The sequence below is a fragment of the Epinephelus moara genome, chromosome 2 (genome assembly GCF_006386435.1).
Source record: "Epinephelus moara isolate mb chromosome 2, YSFRI_EMoa_1.0, whole genome shotgun sequence".
NCBI lineage: Eukaryota > Metazoa > Chordata > Actinopteri > Perciformes > Serranidae > Epinephelus > Epinephelus moara.
The window spans coordinates 12,567,924-12,587,636 of NC_065507.1; the positions used below are offsets into that span (position 1 = coordinate 12,567,924).

Below are 19,713 nucleotides of genomic sequence, written 5' to 3' on the forward strand. Positions count from 1 at the left end.
GATTTTCTCACGAACCGAGCTGACTGACAATATTTTTCTTCCGTCAGCTGGATAAAATCAAACTTAACCTTATTTTTTAGCAAACTTTTTCAGACCTCTAACCTCAGCAGATTTTTCATTGTGCTGCTTTCACTCTATGTTTTGATTAAACAAACTTTCCCTTTGCACAATAACTCTGATCTGTGACCTCAGCCTTTGCTCGACCCTTACAGTAAGTCCCAAGCAAACTCGGGGAAGTTGGAGTAAAAACTTTGTTGTTGCAACCCGGAGGAAAATCTCCTCACCTTTGCTCGGATAAAATTGGTCTCTCTCTCACTCGTACACACGTACTGCACGAGGCAGCACCTCCTGCTCTGTTTGCTACTTGTGCGTAATGATATCTGCTTCGAGTTATAGTGGGTGAGAGTGACTCATGTTGTTGCAGCATCATGATTTGGCCTTGGGAATCCCCCAAGAGTCCAAACCGGGGCCAAAGTTTGTTACACTCGGATTCACCAGATGCTCCTGAGGGACAGTTGAGCTTATCACGAGATGAGATTTCCACTGTTTCATACAGAGTTTCATCATGATTCAAATGACACGGAACAGGGAAACATTAATGAAGATTTTCTGTGCGAGAGGCCAGAGACGGTGTGCATGTGTGATGAGGGTTCACTTTCACTGGCTACGTACTGATTTGCCTCTCCGGAAGAGTAGCTGGTTTCCTGCCAAGGTGAAGTAGCGGGTTTTCCAGCGCTTGATGAACTTCCAGCGGACCTGCTTCTCCTTCAGCTTCCCCTCGATGAGAGGCTGTCCCTCCTGGTTCACGACTAGAGGGCAATACAGACACAGAAGGACAGACAGAGGGAGAGAAACAAAGAAAGAAACAGAAAAAGAGACAGAAAGAATATAGATTAGTATTACCTTATGTTTTTCGCACATTTACTTTACATTACAGCAGACCATCAGTGGATTGATCTGGAGGTCTGCCACTTTGATGCATTCATGAGCTGGTGGGAAAATCTTACATCTGAGACCTGAGTCAGCTATTAAACAACCCTGTTTTCATGAGCTACGCTGCCAGAGACTCTAGCCCAAACCATAAACAATATGTAAAAGTTCTGGTTGTGAAATAAATAATGTGGCATGTTTTGCAACCAACCAGTTACCAGCCAGTTTCAGGCCTCTGCATGTTGATTTTTACACCACAGGGCAGGCCAGATCCAACCCACAAGACTATTTCATAAGACCCCCTACAAGTTTAGAATTCATTATTACATCTGCCTCACAAATTTCAATTTTTTTTCAATGTTTTTCCTATTTGGATTCTTTTTTACAGCAATAAATTATTTTTCTAGCAATTATTACGTATAAATTACCTAATTCTGGACAATGTCACTGGCATTATTCTGCTAGACATGTAGATAAATACAATTCAGTGTGGAGTATGGTTTAAATTTATGTTTACTTTAACGTTTGTCAAAAATCACCACCAAGTGTTTAAATGCACCCTGCCAGGAATGAACAACCTGGCTTATGGCCTGTGAGTAATTTATGTCTGAGAGCCCTGCCATAGTGAAATGAATGAAAACCAATGGCTGCATTAAAGATATGAGGAATGTAAGTTTTGGACATGTGCTGGCAGTGACATAAAGTACATGTAATTGAGTATATATACAGAACTAGCCAGAAGCACCCATAAGACATCAACAGACCTTTCACTAAGCCCCGCCCCTTTATGATGATCCAACAAGCTGTTGGAGTAAGCATGGGGCCCACACTGTCACTAACTGCACTCCCTGAAGAAATATTATCATATTTTTGGAAAAATGAAACAGTGATTCCAGAGAGAAGCAGACAGAGGGGTCTACAGTCTGTGTTTGAAGGATATATCCAGGATGTCAAACTGACTCAGCAGCAACAACAGGTTAAAAAGACAAAGATAGTTAGAAGCTAAAGCCCAACTATAGGCTACAGATCACAGTGTAAAAGTGAACCACCACATCACTGCTGATCGACACAGAAGACAATGAACATAAAGGGAAACTTTGCTGATATTGAACCAGCTGTGCGGCATCGCAGTGTGTGCAGATGAACGGTGTTTGGCTTTATCCCCGTGCCACTGCCAGCACCTGAACCTCTGGCGCCAGACGGGCAGGGATCTCCAGGGGAAGTCAAACAACGTTCATCTGCACACACTGCGATGACACAGAGCTGGTTGAATATCAGCAAAGTTTCCCTGCTTCCCTTCACTGGTTCCTGTACAGCAGGGTCGGCCTTTTTGTCACTGTTATAATCATTAAAAAGCAAAAGCAGCATGCGTACACATTCAGTAGGCTATATCTTCAGTAGCTAGCTAACGCTACACTTTTCAGGGTTTGATTTTGGTTTTGGAACAGGGAGGAAACTTATATCTTTTTCCAGCCTCTCCAGGTAACGAGTATCATTAATACACAACATTAATTTAGCTCCAAATCCACAAAACAAGCCTGAAAATGAAGGAAATCTGAAACGATTGCATTAGAGTCAATGGAGCACAGCTGTACTGTTGTCAGACCCTGGTCTGAGCCGGGCCAATGCTATGATATGATTTGCCAGCCTGCGTCTGGGGCAGGACTTAGCGAAGGGTAAATTGCGATGTGAGTGAATGCACTAAATGTTGGGAAACCTGCAGGTCTTTAAGGTCACAAAGCACCTGCCCGCTTCATGCCCCCCCAGTGAAATAAATTTAAGCATTTGTGCATCTAAAGCACTTCGGAGCCGCCGTGCTGATCTGAGACTTACAAAATTAATTCTGTTCTGGTCTCAGTTTCCTTTACTTTTATTCATTCCTGTTTCTATAGCTCTTAGTTGTAAAGCACTTTAAATCTTATTTGCATGAAACTGTGGGACACAAACAAACTTGAACTTATCAACTTCCAGTCCATATTAATGAATTGCTGAGTTTAAGTCAACAAAAGCATTTTGTCTCACTCGTGTGTGTGTGTGAGATCAGATCGAGGGGAACTCCCACAAAGTGAAGTCTGGACTGGTCTGATTGGAAACACTCACCCACATCAACCTCCTGCACTGAGTTGGATCAAGTGCTGATTTGAGTGTGTGTGCGTGTGCGTGTGTGTATAATTGCATCTATCACTGTGTTTTTGTAAATGGGTGTTTTGCTTGCATACAAATTTATCTGCTTATTTTGTTCTAACATGAAAAAACTGTGTCAATCAAATTGAACACAGATTAATTTCCAGTAACTGACTGTGTGACTCGAGAGAATGCGATCCCCAGACCAGACCACAGACACGTTTGGGCTTGTTCACTTCTGGTGCCAGTACACCAGGACTTCAGATGTTGACCACCAAACAGAGCCATTCTTTGTATCCACGTTCATGAGTAAAGCAGTGGAGAGATTACTGCGATCTGATTAGAGAGTGTGTGAATGTGTGGGAATGCTGTAAAGATGATTCACAGAGGTGCCTGACGCCAAACAAGACAAACCATCAAAGGTCATCTGTTTCACATCATTGTAAATCAAATACCTTTCAGTTTGTTGACAGATGGCCAAACTAAATTGTTACAGCATTATAAAGACATTACTATAGGGTCGGAGAAGTTTTTATGGGAATTTAATAGCATGTTTTCATAATTTATAGACTGATGAATCGATTACTTCTAAATAAATCAATATAGATAAACACTACACTTTCTTTAAGAGGATCAGACCATTTTTTGTTCATTTATTGGGCAAATAAAGCCGAAATTATCTTAAATATTGTTACAGGTAAGTGACATTTTTCTCCTTCTTTTGTGGGTGAATTGACCGTTTAGTTTTAGAGACAGCAGTAGCGCATCCATAAATCTAACAGTAGTTACATTTACAGCTGTGACTAAGACTGATGAGTGTTTAGTATTTGTACACTTTCTATATTTCACTGATGATTCAGTGGGATGCCAATCACCTGAGTAAAACCTTCACATTCTTTCCAAATTATCAGTCTGTGTGTGTCATCTGCACCTTGACTTCCTGTCGGCCTGTTTAGACAAACCGTCTGTGTCACCTGACAAATATTTCTGTTATTTTTTGGGGTGTAGAAATAAACTTGTCGGGTGCATAAATCACCGTGCCCCACGCCGTCTCTTTGCTTTGATGCAGACACCTGGAAAGTGATCCCTGGATTTGTCGTCGGCCTCGGGGCAAGCACTTGAGTTCACCTCGTCTGAGACAGGCTGATGTCAAACGAGACCCGGACACAGATGACACACATGCACGCACCGGGTCACAAACAAATCTGCTGAGTTTTGGATTCAGTCAGATCCCAGTGTGTTCTAGTGTTTCTGCTGAATTCACGCTTCTGTTTAGATCTGTCCAAATGTGGTCAGATCACCCGTGACACATTTTTTTCTAAATCAAAATAATGCCTCTCTATCAGTGTCTCCTGTGCTCCATTTTGAGCTTCATGGAAGTGACTGACAGGATTTCAAAACTGTGACAGGAGTCAAGCGTCCAACCAAAGTCATTCCCAGAAACAGCTGTCCCTCCAAACCAGCCTAATTGCGCCCTCAAGCCCAAATATGAAAATGTCTTATCCGTATTTGTCACTATGTTTACTCTGTTGTTATGTAGTATGGTTGCACTTGTGTATTAATGTGCCTGTAATTTGGTGTTTTTTGGCTTTTGTGAGAACAGTGTGAGATGTGTCGTGAAAGAAAACTATGGGTTTAAACCACACTTGACAGTGCACTTACTCACCCTTGTTAACTATCAAAGTTAGGAAAAAATGTGGTTGTAAACAAGTAAATTCCCCCACCCCTCCGACCCCCACCCCCACATACACCCTCCTCGCATGTTAAATGTCAAGTTTCAGACTTCCATAAGTCATTACCAAAAGAAAAACTGCGTCTTGTAACATGTCTAGCCCTGTGAAAACAAAAACAAAATGTTAAATCAAAGTTTGACTGCGAGGGGCCGTCACGTAGCAACTCCTCTGCTATAAATATGATGAAATGGTTACATGTGATTAACAAGGTATTACACTTTACCCTTCATGACCACAACCTTTCCTGATGATATTACCAGAATATCTAACAGCACCCTTGAGAAGCGCTCTCTGAAATCATTTCCGCGCAGTTCAAGCCTCCATCTGTGGTAATGACACTCACTTAAGCTCTGGCACAGCGTGATAAAGTTCCTCTTAAGCCAGGGAATCTCCTGAATTTGCAACATAATTCCTGGAGGTGAGAACTTCTGTCCAGCGTGTCTTCACTGATTGATGGTAAAATGATGGAGGGTCTGTCTTGGGGTTTTCCATTTTTCTTTCCTTTTGGCAAACAGGGGATCTGTCTTCCAGACATGAGTGAATGTGTGCGCAAATCCACATGTAGAGGCATGAGGGAGTGCATGTGCACATGTTTAAGTGTATGCACGTTTGTGAGTGCTTAAATTCCAAGGTCCAGTGTAGGACTAAAGGGGATATATTGGCAAAACTGGAATAAAATACAATGAGTATGTTTTCTTTTGTGTATAATCACCTGAAAATAAGAGTTGGGTTGCGTTTTTGTTACCTTAAGCAACCTACGTTTCCACCGAACAGTACGGTTCAGTTCTGTTTGGTACCTTTTTTTCTGATTCCACTGTGAAAAGTTGTGGATGGTACCAATGGAACTGTTCCGTATCGTCCCCATTTTTGGTCCCCCCTCTGTTGGGGTACCTAGCACACAGATCTGGTACTAAAAGGTGGAGCTGTGAACACTGCAGTCTGTTGATTGGTCAGTAGAGGATGGTCACTCTGCTCAGGGCTGAGTTGTGGCTGGTTTTGAGGCTCATATAACCACTGTTCATACTGTGGAGAGTTTTATTGACTGTGACAAGGTGGAGTCTGAGAAAAAAATAACTTAATTCACTGGGCCGACTGCTGGCGACTTTTAAGGTGGATCGTCAGATTATAATGTTACTCAACGTGTAAGTGAATGACCTGAATCCATCTACACACCAATATTCCATATGTCAACTTTGACCATTACTTTAGTTTTTATATGACGTACACTTTTAGTAATGATTGGATCTTCAAACGTTTGTATATATTTAAATAATTTTGATCGGGAAGGCATATGTCCAAATCCTCACTCGGAGAAAAAAAAGCATTGCGGAGCGTTGTTCCCGTGGGCTTACGACAACACTAAACCCCTGAGCTTGCCTGAGAAGGACTGAATGCACAAACCCACTATTTTTAAATATCCCATGGAGAGAGACTCTCACTGCAGCCCGTACTAATTTGCTCTGAAAATATCGGCGTACAACCCCGTTCTGTGGACGATAAACAAGGCGCAGACTTCACTCTGTGTCACCAGTGATGAGGAAATACAGTGAGTGACAACAACCCCGCCCACATTTAAGGGTACCGTTTGCGGTGGAAAAGCTAGGGTCTAGGTGCCATGTCTAAAGGGTTACTTTTGGTTCCAAAGGTACCATGTTTGGTGGAAACAGGGCATTAGAATAAGCCATTTCTATCTACATAGGGAGTAGGTCCTTGTCCACGGAGATCCCCATGTTGCACTGCCATGTTTCTACAGTGGCCCAGAATGGACGCGATGAGAGTGTCGCAAAACGCAGATTTTTTTGTATGTAAAACTGCTTTATATTGTGGTTTTACCAGTTTAAATCACCAGGTCCATTTGTTTTGGAGAGGATCAGACCTCTGTGGATAATTCAGTTATCAAGCTATCAGAGAAAATCCGTGAGCACACATTTGCAAATGCTGGGCAAGAGGACAGTCTGCAATGTGCTGGGCAGGGTAGAAAAAAAAACTGATTTGTGATGTTAAACTGCTTTATTCAGTTTAACCACCTGGTTCATTTGTTTTAAGGAGGAAGAGACCTCTGCGGATAATTTGGCTACCGGTAAAAACCTCCCGATCAGCAAACACTGAAGGAATTCTAACCAGGAGAAGTCTGAGCAGGCTGCATTCGGCAATCATCACCGCTAGATGTCACTAAATCTCCCTAAATCTTACACACTAGACCTTTAAGGCAATTATTGTCTTGTTTCTGGTGGTTTCACACAAACCACTTAACTCTGTTTAGTTTAGTTTAGTTTGGTGATTAGGTGACGGCATGTAGGAGCCATCCAAGTAAAAATACTCACCAGTGCCAGAAACAGCAGAAGAGAATGAGGTACATGTCGAACCTGCGTACCTTTTTCTGGCATGTACAAACACACACACATAAACACAACCCTGCTCATTATCACTTACTTCAAAGGCATTCCAGTAGTTAAACTCAACAGTATATCATAAAGCATCATGGAGTTGCAGTAACCACTGGCTCCACTTTGGCCTTCACAATGGAAAACACTTCACCTTTCTCCCTTTTCTCCTTTACTATTAAAAACACGAGACCAGCTCGTTGCTTGAGTGTAATCACAGCGAGCCACTCAGGCAAAGTCAGCAAGTTTTTAATATGTTAAAGCAATATAAAGCATTATAAAGTAAAATGTTGGCTGGTTGCAGCTGGTAATGTGAGCAGCATGCATACATGGTAAATATGTTCAGTGTTATGTGCTGTGTTTATGATGAAAATACAAAAGTGGGTCACCTAAAAGTGATATGTTCCAAATCCAAATTGCATTGGGTCCAAAGTCAAGTTGTTGCATTTGTTTCAGTGAGATGAGATGAGTCATCGCTGTCATTTACTGTAACTTGACCTCATATACTGGATGTAGCTGGACAGCTTTCAGTTGGACGAGTAAGAAAGTTTCCAATGGACTGTTGTGGTTTGTTTCCTGGCTTCGACTGCATTGTTGTGGGCTTGTTTCATGGTCATTTTCATTTTGGTGAAAGACCTGTTCATATGTTTCACATCTTGAGTAGTGTCTTATATACATGAGCCATTTGATTTTGCATGAATACAGGTACTGTGGCACAATCACTGACTTGAAATATGACTTGGCTTTTTTTTTTTTTTGTCCGAACTGAGAACATATTTCCTGTAATTCCATTCAGGTTGCAAAGAAGTTGCCTCAACTTGTTCTGATCAGTCGGTGCGTTGCAAAATAAAAATGGTTTCCATGTTTTTTTGTTTTGTTTTGAGGCAGTTGAGCAATCCAGTAAATTTTCTGTAAAATTCTGAACACAGGTTCAAATCGTCAGTGGTAAGTGATAGTTGGGATCTTTTTAGGGGCTTATCCATAGTCAGTGCATTACATACAGATGCTGGTCAGCACGTTCCAGTTCAATAAAGTAGGCCCGAGTATGACACCAAAGCTAAGCAATGTACTGCTGTGGACAAGGGGCTGCAGCAAAACATATTTTAGCCGGTTTATTGGAGGTTCCCAGCAACAGCTGGAAGAAGATCAGAGTGTGACCTTTGTCAGTTACACCCCAAAGATATGGAACACACCACCTATAGATATCAGGGAAGTTAGCCCGATAGATATTTTTAAAAGAAAGCTAAAAACATATGTGTTCACTTTCGCCTTTAACTAGCTCTGACTTTCCTAATACAGGTCTGAAACTCTTTCTTTTTACACTTCATGCTGCTGCAACTCTTTTAAAATCTTACTTGTATGATTTATAGTTTTACAATTCTATGATTTTATGATGTCATGATTCATTATATCTTATGAAAGATGGAAAGATTAAGACGAGACTGAGATGAGTTCTATTTGATACACAGTGCCACAACTGGGTGGTCGTAGATTCTGGGGCAGCTGTTGGCTGTACCCGGCACAGATAAAACCCGCAGTGAGGTTAACTCATGAAGGGCCATTCGGTTTATCAATGTCTGTTGGTGAGTCTGTGCCCACTGGGAATTATAGGCTCTGATTGTTAGTGATGTCAGAAGGCCAAAAGGTGACACAAGAAGAAATACTATATGAGATCTCGATTGATAGGATGTCAAATCACCACCACTTTTAAATGAAAATTGTAGAATCACTTAATCTATGTTTTAAACTGTTTAAATGTCCTTTATATTGAATTGCCTTGTCTGTTTTATGTCCATCATGTCTATTGTCATGTGTTCACTCAGTGCTTATACTGCCCTTATTGTAAAGCACTCTGTACTGCATTTCTTGTATGAAAGGTGCTATATAAATAAAATGTATTTATTATTATAATTAATTATTATTTGGCAACTTAAAATAGTCCCATCTCAAAATAATCAATAGCAGTTTAAGTGTATATACTGAGAGTATTTTCACCTTGCCACAGCAGCCCTTTCTGATGCGAAGCTGTTATCTGCTCCAGTTCCCCAATCTATGCTCTTGTCGAAGCCACCACACTCCATTGACAAAATCAATCATTTTAGCTTGCTGAACACAGAGGCTGCTGGTCTGATGCTGCCTGCATCAGTTAGTTATTTGTGTTACTGTGTGAGTTTGGTGAATCAGCACTAAACCTTTTAAACGCCAAAGTCCCACAGTAACAAAACCAAATCAACCGAATGAGACAACGGTAGACCAGCAGCTCCTGTGTTCAATAATGTTAAATCATCGAGTGAAATGACAGCCTCAGTTCCCCGATTTTCTCAGGTGGCTAAAATATGCTTTGCTGCTGACCCCATCCGCAGCAGTACATTGCTCAGCTCCCGCGGCAGTACCCCTGCCTGCTTCTCCAAACTGGGGGCATGTTGACCGACATCTACTATAATACACTGACTATGAATCTGAATGTGGTCTAATGGTGGCCTAGGGGTCTAAGATCTTTTATGTATAATGTCTCCTTTTCCATTTCCCTACATTTCCTCCCTTACTCCCAACTGTATGTCATCATTTAAAACCAAAATTGGCCAAAATATAAACTATCAAAACACTGTTTAGAAATGCACCAGAGAGCACCTACTCTTAAAAATGTCAATGGTGTTCCAAAAATCTATTTCATTTCATTTTTTTTAAACTTGTCCTGCGCAATAAAGACCACATGTACATAATGTACTCAATCAATGCTCCGCATGAAACGTTACGTAGCCCCTTGTCCTCAAAGTTATGTAGCTGACTGGTGACAGCTGACTAATGATCGGCTAAAGTTTCTGTTGGTTCAGGCCACTGAGTTCATTCATATGAGGAACACAAAAATGTCAGGCCTCAGGTGGTAGAGGTCACGGAGGGGTCGATTATTTAACACAGTAGGCTGCTTGAATGCATCGCAGGGTAGATTTATAGCCATGTTGGGAGAATTTCTTGTTCCAGGAAATAACATGTACCGATCAGGACTACTGTTGAATTCTCCGACTGCCAAGATGCATAAAATAACTCCAAGTCCTTATTTCTCTAACTCTGGCTTACATCACACATGCTCATGTGCACAAGTGTATGCTGGCTGTATGTCTATACACACATATGAACTCACTGATGCCTCTTAGTCTTGGAATGTCTTAATTTCCTGTTTCAATAAACACTCTAATCACTGGATATAGTAGCTCCATATTGCGGCGAACAGCTGACTGTGTTTGTGTGTTAGCTAATGTCAACAGTGATGCAACATGTGCTGTTTTATACAGGTTTAATAATAGTGATTTCGGCTCTGCAGTTACAGGAGGTGTGTCTGTGCCTGACCTCAGTAACAGATACACTGTACATGTTGGAGTGACTCTGCTCTACTGTGTTTTACCCAATGTCTTTAATTATGGGTGGTTGGTTTAAAATGATCAACAATATCAATGTGTTTTAATAAAACGATTTCACCATAATGTGCAGGGTTATTTAAATACTTTAAACACTTGTGACTTGTTTGGGAAACAAATAAACATAGAAAAGTAGACACATTATTGGTTTAACAAAAAGGACATTACAAGTGTGACATAAACACACTGACCACATGTTGTGTAACGGTGGTTACCAACTGGTCCAGCCACAGGATCCAGATTTCTCCTCAGTCATTAGTTCAAGGTCCACACAGTTTAATACATTCAGCGTCATACATGTCCACGTTGTCAGGCTAGTTTATTGTCTCTTTCAAGTAGCTGTCTCTTAGTCACTCATTCACTCTACAGCAGAAACTGGCTCTTCAAAATCAAACTTCTGTGCCGGAAATTCATTGTACTTCACAATAAAGTCACAAACATGACACGTTCACAAGTCACTTGCGGTCCATTCGGAATGAACCCGCGACCCACTTTTGGAACGAGACGCACCAGTTGAAAACCACTGTTGTGTATTATGCTGTATGTATGTGTCTAGCTGCAATTGTTTGAATTTAAAGTGTACTAATGTTCAAAAAACATCTTTTCTCGCTCAAATTTGGTGACGTGAGGACATTATTTTCCCTGGTTTTGATGCGCCTCTGAGATTTCCATTTTCACAGGAAATTTTTGTATGTTAGAAAACACTCCATTGAAAACTTTACAATCGGTACGTTTACATGACATTAGAGAAAATCTATTTATTGTGTTAGTACGACTAAAACCGGACATTTAAAATGCATGTATACATGTTAGTCTGAGTGAAATCCTATCAACGACGAACACACGCAGATAATGTGATTGGGAGACGATATTACTCATGCATGTATACAATCAATCGGACCCATACTGGCCGAGGCGCTCTGGACATGCTCCATAGTGTCCGCCCTGGGCTTTGACACGGAAGTCTAAAGCATTAAATGCGTAACAGAAGATGAAGCCGGTAACAACATGGTGAAATCTACATCCAGAGCCATGCATTTTTGGAGAGACAAAGTGTACAGAGCTGTAAAGATGGCCACCATGGTACCAGTTTGCCACTAGCTAACCACAGCTAACATGTTTGTCGATTGTTTGGTCTGTGATGTAATAGGTCAACAGGAAAAAGGTCCAATACTAACAAGCTGAAGGTGGGCATATCTCCACCTATCATACATACAGACATACTTTGGTCCATAAATCGATTCCCCTCCAGTGCTTGTATACTGGGACAAGGACAGGAGTCCAGTTAAAAGGGCTAGTCAAGCTATAACTGTAGCTGTGCATGTGAAAGTACTGATTGAGGTCTAGAAAGAGATGTTGCTGTTGAATTCTCGAGGATAGGGAGGAGGCAAAAATCTCAGACACTGTTTGGCTGGTTACTACGATAATATACTGTATATATTGCCATTTGGGTGAACTCAACCTTTAAGTTTATACCAGACAGACATGCAGAGCAGTAGGGCCATCCGGGGCTGTAAGGACACAAATGCTTCAGTAAACACATGGATCCAAATGCACACACGCTTCCAATCACACAGTCCCAGTGGGAAAGATCTATTATTCCTTCTCTAAATCCTGCTGTAATGTAGAGAGACTGGCATGAGTCTGAAAGGTAATCATCCGTTCCTTGCAGTCATTCAGCTGGCTCGGTGATTACACTGGTTTGTTCTGAGCAGCGGAGCTGGAAGAATGGCTTTCATTTGGCTTTTGTATTGTTTGGATCGGCCAGGCTGACGTGTGTGTTTACTTCTGTGAATGTGTGTGTTTGTGTATTCAGAGAAATGGCTGATGACAAGACAATGACATGTGAGAAGGCGAAAATGAAAAGCTGTGAACTCGGCTTAATGACAGCTTCCATATAAATGAACCGAATGAATAACAATCCCAAGATCGTTTTTCAGTCACTATATCATCTTACATCTCAAATACTGACAGCTTTAGAAACTTTCCCAAGTGGATTAGACCAATGGCTCGCTGTGCTTTCAGATGAGGTCTTTCTGCCTTTATACGAAGCCAAAGCTAGTTAAACAGCTCATCTAACACTGTCATATAGTGTCATACTGTCAGTTTCCATGCTGACTTTTACTGCGAGGGAAAAGACGTGTGGGTTGCTTTTCTGTCCTTTAGCCCCAGAACATTGTACTGAGCTGCAATGCTCCTGGCAGCAGAAAGGACCACTGAAGTAAGACGTAAAACTAATCAGAACTGATGGCAGGATAAAAAAATAAATATGGAAAATATGTTCATAGTTTAGCCCTCATCATACTTTAATGTTTCCTCTATTGGCAGCAGAGATTATTAATAACTCTAGTTAATAATAAAGTGAGTTTCTCTTGCCTGACTGTGATCTGTTAGCCACAATAAAAACTAGTTTGCTTTTATGTAAAGGTGTCAGGTTAGAAATGAAGCCATGTAAATGTGGTGGATTGAGCCACAATAACCACCAGCACCATGTTATGGGCAAAAATACAAAATTTAAAAAAGATGTCAGGCTCACACTCTAAGACTCGATGCAAAAATGTTTTCTTTTATTGAAGTACCAACGTTTCGACTAGATCGTCTTCATCAGGGTATTGAATGGCCAAAAATACAAACACATTCGGATACATATGTCAATATTCGTGACTGGTGATAATAATAACCAGTTTTATTGAGTACCCTGTGTGTGCATTATATTTTTTTGCCAACAATATGTCAATTATATTCCACTGATCGACAGGTGGTGGCGATAACATGCCAGGAAATGCAGCAATGCACCAGTAAAAGGCAGGAAAGAAGAAGGCAGCTGTGGCGTGATACAGTGCATGGCACAGTCGGGCGTTTCTGTGTAGGAATATGGAAGTTTCACGGCTGAGAAAATGTAGTGCCAAAGGAAAGGGCTGCCTGATGGCAAGGTAAAGCAACGAAAATATTCTCAATATAGCGTCCACTTAGACTAATATTCATTCTTTAGGTAGGCCGTTTTTTTTTGGTGGATAAGATGTGCTTTGCCCAGCACCCCCATTCACAATGCATTGCTGAGCTTCTGGGGTGCTAGCCCCATCTGCCTCTCCAAACAGGGAGCATGCCGAAAGCCATTTACCGTGTGTAGGACACTGACTATGGATAAGTATTTCATACAGCCCCACATCAGAGGGTCCACGTTATCTTTTTAAGTCAATTTGGTTCTGAAAGTGGTCTCATGGTATCCTCTACCTTTTCCGTTTCCTTATATCTCCTGTCATTCAGTTTAAAAGTCCATGGTACAGGCAGGCAGTCCAAAAATGTATCTGAGGCACTCTGACTGTAGTTAAAAACCCTTTATTATTACATGGATAAACCAACGTTTTTTTAACTAGAGAGTAGAGAGTCTAGAGAGAATCTGAAAACAACATGCTTTGGTTTATCCATGTATTAATAAAGGATTTACAGTCAGAGTGCCTTGGATGCACTTTTGGACTGCATGTCTGTAATATGGACTTTACTCCGAGTGAGCTATTCAGTCGTGGAGATACATATTCAGTACGTAAGTATTTGTGGTCATATTCTCAGTCTTAAACATGGCTGAACCAGAGTCATGTGATCTGCTACTTCAGAACGGTTTAAGAACAAATATTACTGATGAACATTTTATATCCAGTGATTCACAAAATAAATGCCACTGACCAGCCATGTAGCAATCTGGCAAAATATGTGTTTGTTTGAGCCAGATGAAGGCACGATACACACGCACGTGGTCGCACATGATCAGGATCCTCATTTTGAGCCAGGGAAAAACCCTGAAGGTCACTGTGACCTTTGACTTTTGACCACCAAAATCTAATCAGTTCATCTTAGAGGCAAAGTGGACGTTTCTGACAAATTTGAGGAAATTCCCTTAAGGCTTCACATTCACAAGAACGGGACGTGAGGATGGATAACCTGAAAACACAACGCCTCCAGCCACGTCTGTCGTCGGCACGGAAAGAAGCAGAAAAAATTGTCTTTGCAAACGTGTCTTGAGGAAGGAAATGCACTCGACACATTTGTTAGACCTCAAGAATACACACACTTTGTTTGAGTGTTAAACAGTTAATACAACACAAAAACTCCACAGGGCACCTTTAGGTTTAGTCTGTATTTCTTATTCTAACTCACTATTTACATGTTGTATCATTCAGGGGTAGTTTTCTCAACACTGCACAGTAATTATGTTTATTTGTAATATCAAAATAGCACACTTTATTATTTATTATTATCTCCAAATAACCCAAACTCACCATACCCAAGTTGTTTTTCTCATTATTATTACACAAGACCTGTGAGATACTGATGTGGTAATCTATAATCTGCAACTTCATCCCTCCAAAGTACATAAACATAAATAAACACACACACACATGCTTACACTAAACTTTTACTGCATCCCATCTGCCAGCTTCCCTCCACCAGCAAATGACTTCCTGCCCGTGGCTTTAACTTTCTGGGAAATACCTGCTGACTTCTTATTAGCTGCCATCAAACGGCAGAGCCTACAAAAACATCATGTTGCTGTATGGGACGGAGATTTACAGCTACTCATTACACTTTTCTTGATTCACTTCCTCAGACGTCAGTCTCTCTCATTTTCACCTTATCTCCTCTCCCTGTCTGCTTTTTCCATATTTCTTCATCATAACACATCTGCCACAAACTGCCCTCCTCTAGCTCCTCTTATATAACTAATAACCGCTTCCATGTGACAGAGACCGACAGAGAGATATTGCACGCGCAGATTTAAAGCCTGTCTCCCAAACTCTGTCACATCTCTCTCCTCTGTCGCTCCCCTGAGGCTAGACTGTCACTCGTCGATTTATAGACTCTAATCCATTGTCTCATCACCTAACTGCACACACCGTCTTTCGTTGTTTCTTACAGTGGGAATAGTGGCAGCCACCGTTGTGTAAGTTTTTAAAGTGCTTCATACATTTGTTTTTAATTTTTGGTCACATTTTTACAGTTTTAAGTCGCCAGTGTGTGAAGTAGACAGACAGAAAACACACACTAATCTAAATGTGATTTAAGGATGTAGTCACTACTCTAAGTCTGACTTGATCAGGACTAAGTGCTCATCGAAGGGGGGTCGCTGGTCCAAAGTAAACTCATCAGAAGTGAGTCATGATGGCACTGACTGACTGATTACTCTGACCCTTCAAATCACACTGGCAGCTCTTAAGAGCCGCTCTCTGCTCCGTTTTCCCTGACTCTTCTGGGAAAAGATTATTCCCCTTTAAAGGCATTTTGAGTGAAAACATCCCATGGAGCTCGGCTCTGCGGTGGTTTTACCATGAGACCCCTGGGAAACACCACTGTGCCCAGGAAAGCTGGTGATGTGATTGGACATGAGAGCCCACTTTACTTCTTCACTGCTCTGTTTAGAGAAGACAGCAAGAGGTAGGAGAGATTCAGGGGAGACCACACTGGACTGCTGTCTGTCAAAGTGAGTAATCTGATGTTAATATATGAGAGAGTATGTGAGGTGGAGAGGGTGAATTTATCATATTCATTCTTCCTGTCTTTTCTTGTGTGTTTCCTCTTTGCCTCACCTTTTAAACGCACTTTCTTGGCTATGAATTTATTGATTTTGTTGGTTTAGTTCGCCCAGCAGTGTGTTCATACATAATCATAATCATACCCTGTCATTAACTTTCACCAAGAACTTATTCATCTCCAGAGGACATGATCTTTTGAAGTGTTCACTGATGCCGTGACAAATGTCCATGTCTAATCCCTGTCTGTGTTCTCTTAATGACAACTTTTTACTGCTGCCACGACAACAATCGTAAAAATTAAGCTTAGTGTTAGTTCAGGCAGGACACGAGGTCAAGCTCAGCTCACATCCCAGCTACATCAGCTGATCTCAAACAGCCCAATCAACTGATGGAGCAGCTGATTGATGGAGGGGAGTCAGCTGATAGACCACATGATTCCTTTCTATGCAACCAATTGGCGAATCTCATTCAGGGCGCCCTATTTAAACTGCTCTGGCCTGCCTACTGTTGCTGCTTCCTCTGCAAGCTGCTTTGCAACCTGTCTCCACCCCAGCTCCTCCTTTTCATGCTGTGTCTGACTCAGGGGTCGCGTTAACCGGATATTCTCGGTCATTGACCGGATTTTTACAACAATGACCGGAAAATCTGAAGGCCGTCGGTCATTGTGACAGGTTGCAATTACCACCCCTGCCCACTTGGCGGCGGAGTGCACAGTCAGTGGTTTAAGTGCTGCCCACTTGGCGGCGGAGTGCACAGTCAGTGGTTTAAGTGGCTGCCGTTTTCACACTGTCTGCAAAGAAAAAGTCATTCATCTGCTTCATGTAGCGTTGTTGACATAACGCCCTGGACACACCGGACGCGGAACCGAAACACGGCGCACAGCAACGGAGGCAGTTTTCAGTCAGCGCCCATGTTATCCTACCTGACTGTCCACACAGGCCACTGAGCAGAGCGGAGCGCCCGCGGAGGCAGCGCTTCAGTTCGGCGTCTGGTCTATTTTTCACGGGAGCCGCGAGCACTTCTGTCAAGCTGGATCGAGCGGATCGTACCAAACAGGAAGTCGAACACAGAAAAGACGAGAGAATCTGGCCAATTTTCAAAATAAAATAACAACAGCACGCACTGTGTGAGGAGAAAATACCGTGTTTATAATTTAAAATAACACAGTGCATAACCGAACACATTTTTCAGTACCCTAATCACTTCATTACAATTTTAATTTTGTGTCACCAAGCCTACAGGCATAACTACATAACGCCCTGGACACACTGGACGTGTTAGTGACGCGTTAGTGCCATCTGGTGTGTCCAGGGCGAAGCCTAATGGCACGGGTGTGTGGATGTCTGTTCATCTTTTCGTTCATGTCCTTATTAATGCACACTTTATAACTTGCTTGTTGGATTTATTAAAAACGAACGAATGAAAACTAAATGTCCTTGAATATCTTTATTATCATTTAAAAACGAAAATTAAAATGACAGGTAAAAATAGATTAATGACAAAATGACCGGCGACAAAAAAGTCTAGCGCAACGTCTGGTCTGACTTATCAATGTCATTTCTGTTTGTCATTGATGCTGCTCTGTTCTGTTCCTGGGGGGTCTTTGCTGCTGCTCTCCCTGCCTTACCCCCAATTTCCACATACTCTGTCAGCGTCGCGCAGCGCAGCAACGTGGATCTGGAGCGACTGACGACGTGTACCCTCGCCTACTGGATGCGTTTCTGGAGAGTCGCGCAGTGTAGCAGAGCCGCAAGCTCACGTGGGAACTGCGAGATCACGCAATAAAAAGCAATTGATAAATTGTTCAACTTGAGATTGCCTTGCTGTTCACATTAACATTACTTCACGATTTTAAAAAAATTGAGAGTTTACAATCTGTAGTCCGTGCATTGTGTTGTATTTTGAAATTTACCAGATGCTATGTGTGTTCCGTTTCTGGTTTGGTGCGATCTGAGCTACGTGGCTTGACATGAAATGGAAGCGTAGCCGCTGAAAAATAGACCTGGCGTGTATCTCCGACGAAGTGGAGTGCCGTGCAGCTTCTAGGACGCTCCAGAGACGCTGCGCTCCGCTCGCTGTGGAAATGCAGCTATTCACTAGAATAGGAGCATATTTGCTATGTAGTGCGCTACGCTGCACTGTGTGCCGCTGACAGAGTATGCGGAAATTGGAGGTTAGGCTTTCCATGTAGGCGCATGGAAGGGCAGGGAGGTTTGTTCTGCCCGCCTTAGGCTCTCTTTGTAGGCCTAGGAAAAAAGGAGAGGCCCCAGAATAGAGTCATACTGCCAAATATAATACTGCACATGAAAATAAAGTGCTCTTTCTTAGTTATTCTCATACACCCAACTATTGTGTGCGTACTCTAAAGGCCTTTACATTCTCCGCAAGAACAGAGAAATTTGTTCTCTCTCGCAGGGCTGCAGGGCTAGTAGTCTGAGTGGGCAGAAGTTCGCTGCATAGATCAGCCTCTCATTGGGCGGAACGAGCCACCCGCTGAAGTCCCGCCCTACCACCTCCGGTTGTGTAGCAGTTTTCAAGCGCACCGTTGCTGTGGCACCGCCAAGAATGATTGTGATTGGTTGAAAGAAATAAAAAAAGCCGGGGCATTTTTTTCTCCAATCTTAAAGTGAAAGTCGACCCAGCCAGACCTTTCTTTTCTTGAGAAAGGTCTGGTGAGCGAGACTACAGGGCTAGTAATGCAATTTATCTTGCAGCTTGTTCTCGACACATCATCTAGGCAGAACTTTCTTCTTGTGTGGTGTCCAAGAACTATTGTGTGATTGGTCAGAAATTTGATGTGGGCGTGGTTAATGTGGAAAAGCGTGTGTGACATATGCGGCAGTGGGAGGGGCCTATGGGGAATTCCCAGGAGTTCTGCAATTGAGTTTCTCGTGAAGTATGAAATGTCCTGGCCAGAACGAACTTTGTTCTTATTATTGCCACCTCGAGAAAAAGAACAAATTTTTCTGTTCTTGCGGAGTATGTACAGGGCTTCAGGACTTAATCATAGTCATGTATGATTTGGCCCGTGTTTAAGTGTGTGTGTGTGTGTGTGTGTGTGTGTGTGTGTGCGTACCTGTGGCCTTCTCAGGGTTGTTACACATGAAGCAGAGCCATCCTCCCTCTTCCTCACTGTAGCCAAACAGATCAAAGAAACGCACCTCCTCCAGCTGAATCTGGAGACTGTCCATGTCCTGAAGACAGACAGAAACAAGACAGAATATTCACTGAATGTCTTGTAACTACATTTGAATTTCTATTTGGTACTTCTTTATCAATATTGACACAGAAATTATGTTGATGCATCACAATCGGAAAAGCACAAGTGTAAGTGATAAAATGAATGATGGCTGGATTTCATTTAATTGCTTAAGTTTCAGGGGCCTGTTATTGTGCACTCTGGCTCACTGTCACAGTGTACTGGGACAACTGAATAAAACAGAGCCTTGCTTAATGTTATTAGTAACACCTGTGCTTTTCAACTAAACTCCTATTTGCATGGGACTAGTATTACCTGGGGACCTCATGTGACTTATAGATCACACCCCTATGCATGTGTTTCATGCAGTGCAATAGGAAGGAATGATCGAAGTCTGTA

At 42.1% G+C, this 19,713-nt stretch overlaps 1 protein-coding gene across 4 annotated transcripts in view; it reads right to left on the reverse strand.

Moving 5' to 3' along the window:
* veph1 (ventricular zone expressed PH domain-containing 1) overlaps positions 1 to 19,713 on the reverse strand; it is a 124,639-nt gene that overhangs the window by 9,629 nt on the left and 95,297 nt on the right. For all 4 annotated transcript variants that reach the window (XM_050064019.1, XM_050064003.1, XM_050063994.1 and 1 more), the window contains 2 exons: positions 19,192 to 19,309; positions 673 to 809 (listed from right to left, as the gene is read on the reverse strand). In XM_050064019.1, the coding sequence (XP_049919976.1) occupies positions 673 to 809; positions 19,192 to 19,309 (255 nt within the window). The remainder of the gene's footprint in view (positions 1 to 672; positions 810 to 19,191; positions 19,310 to 19,713) is intronic.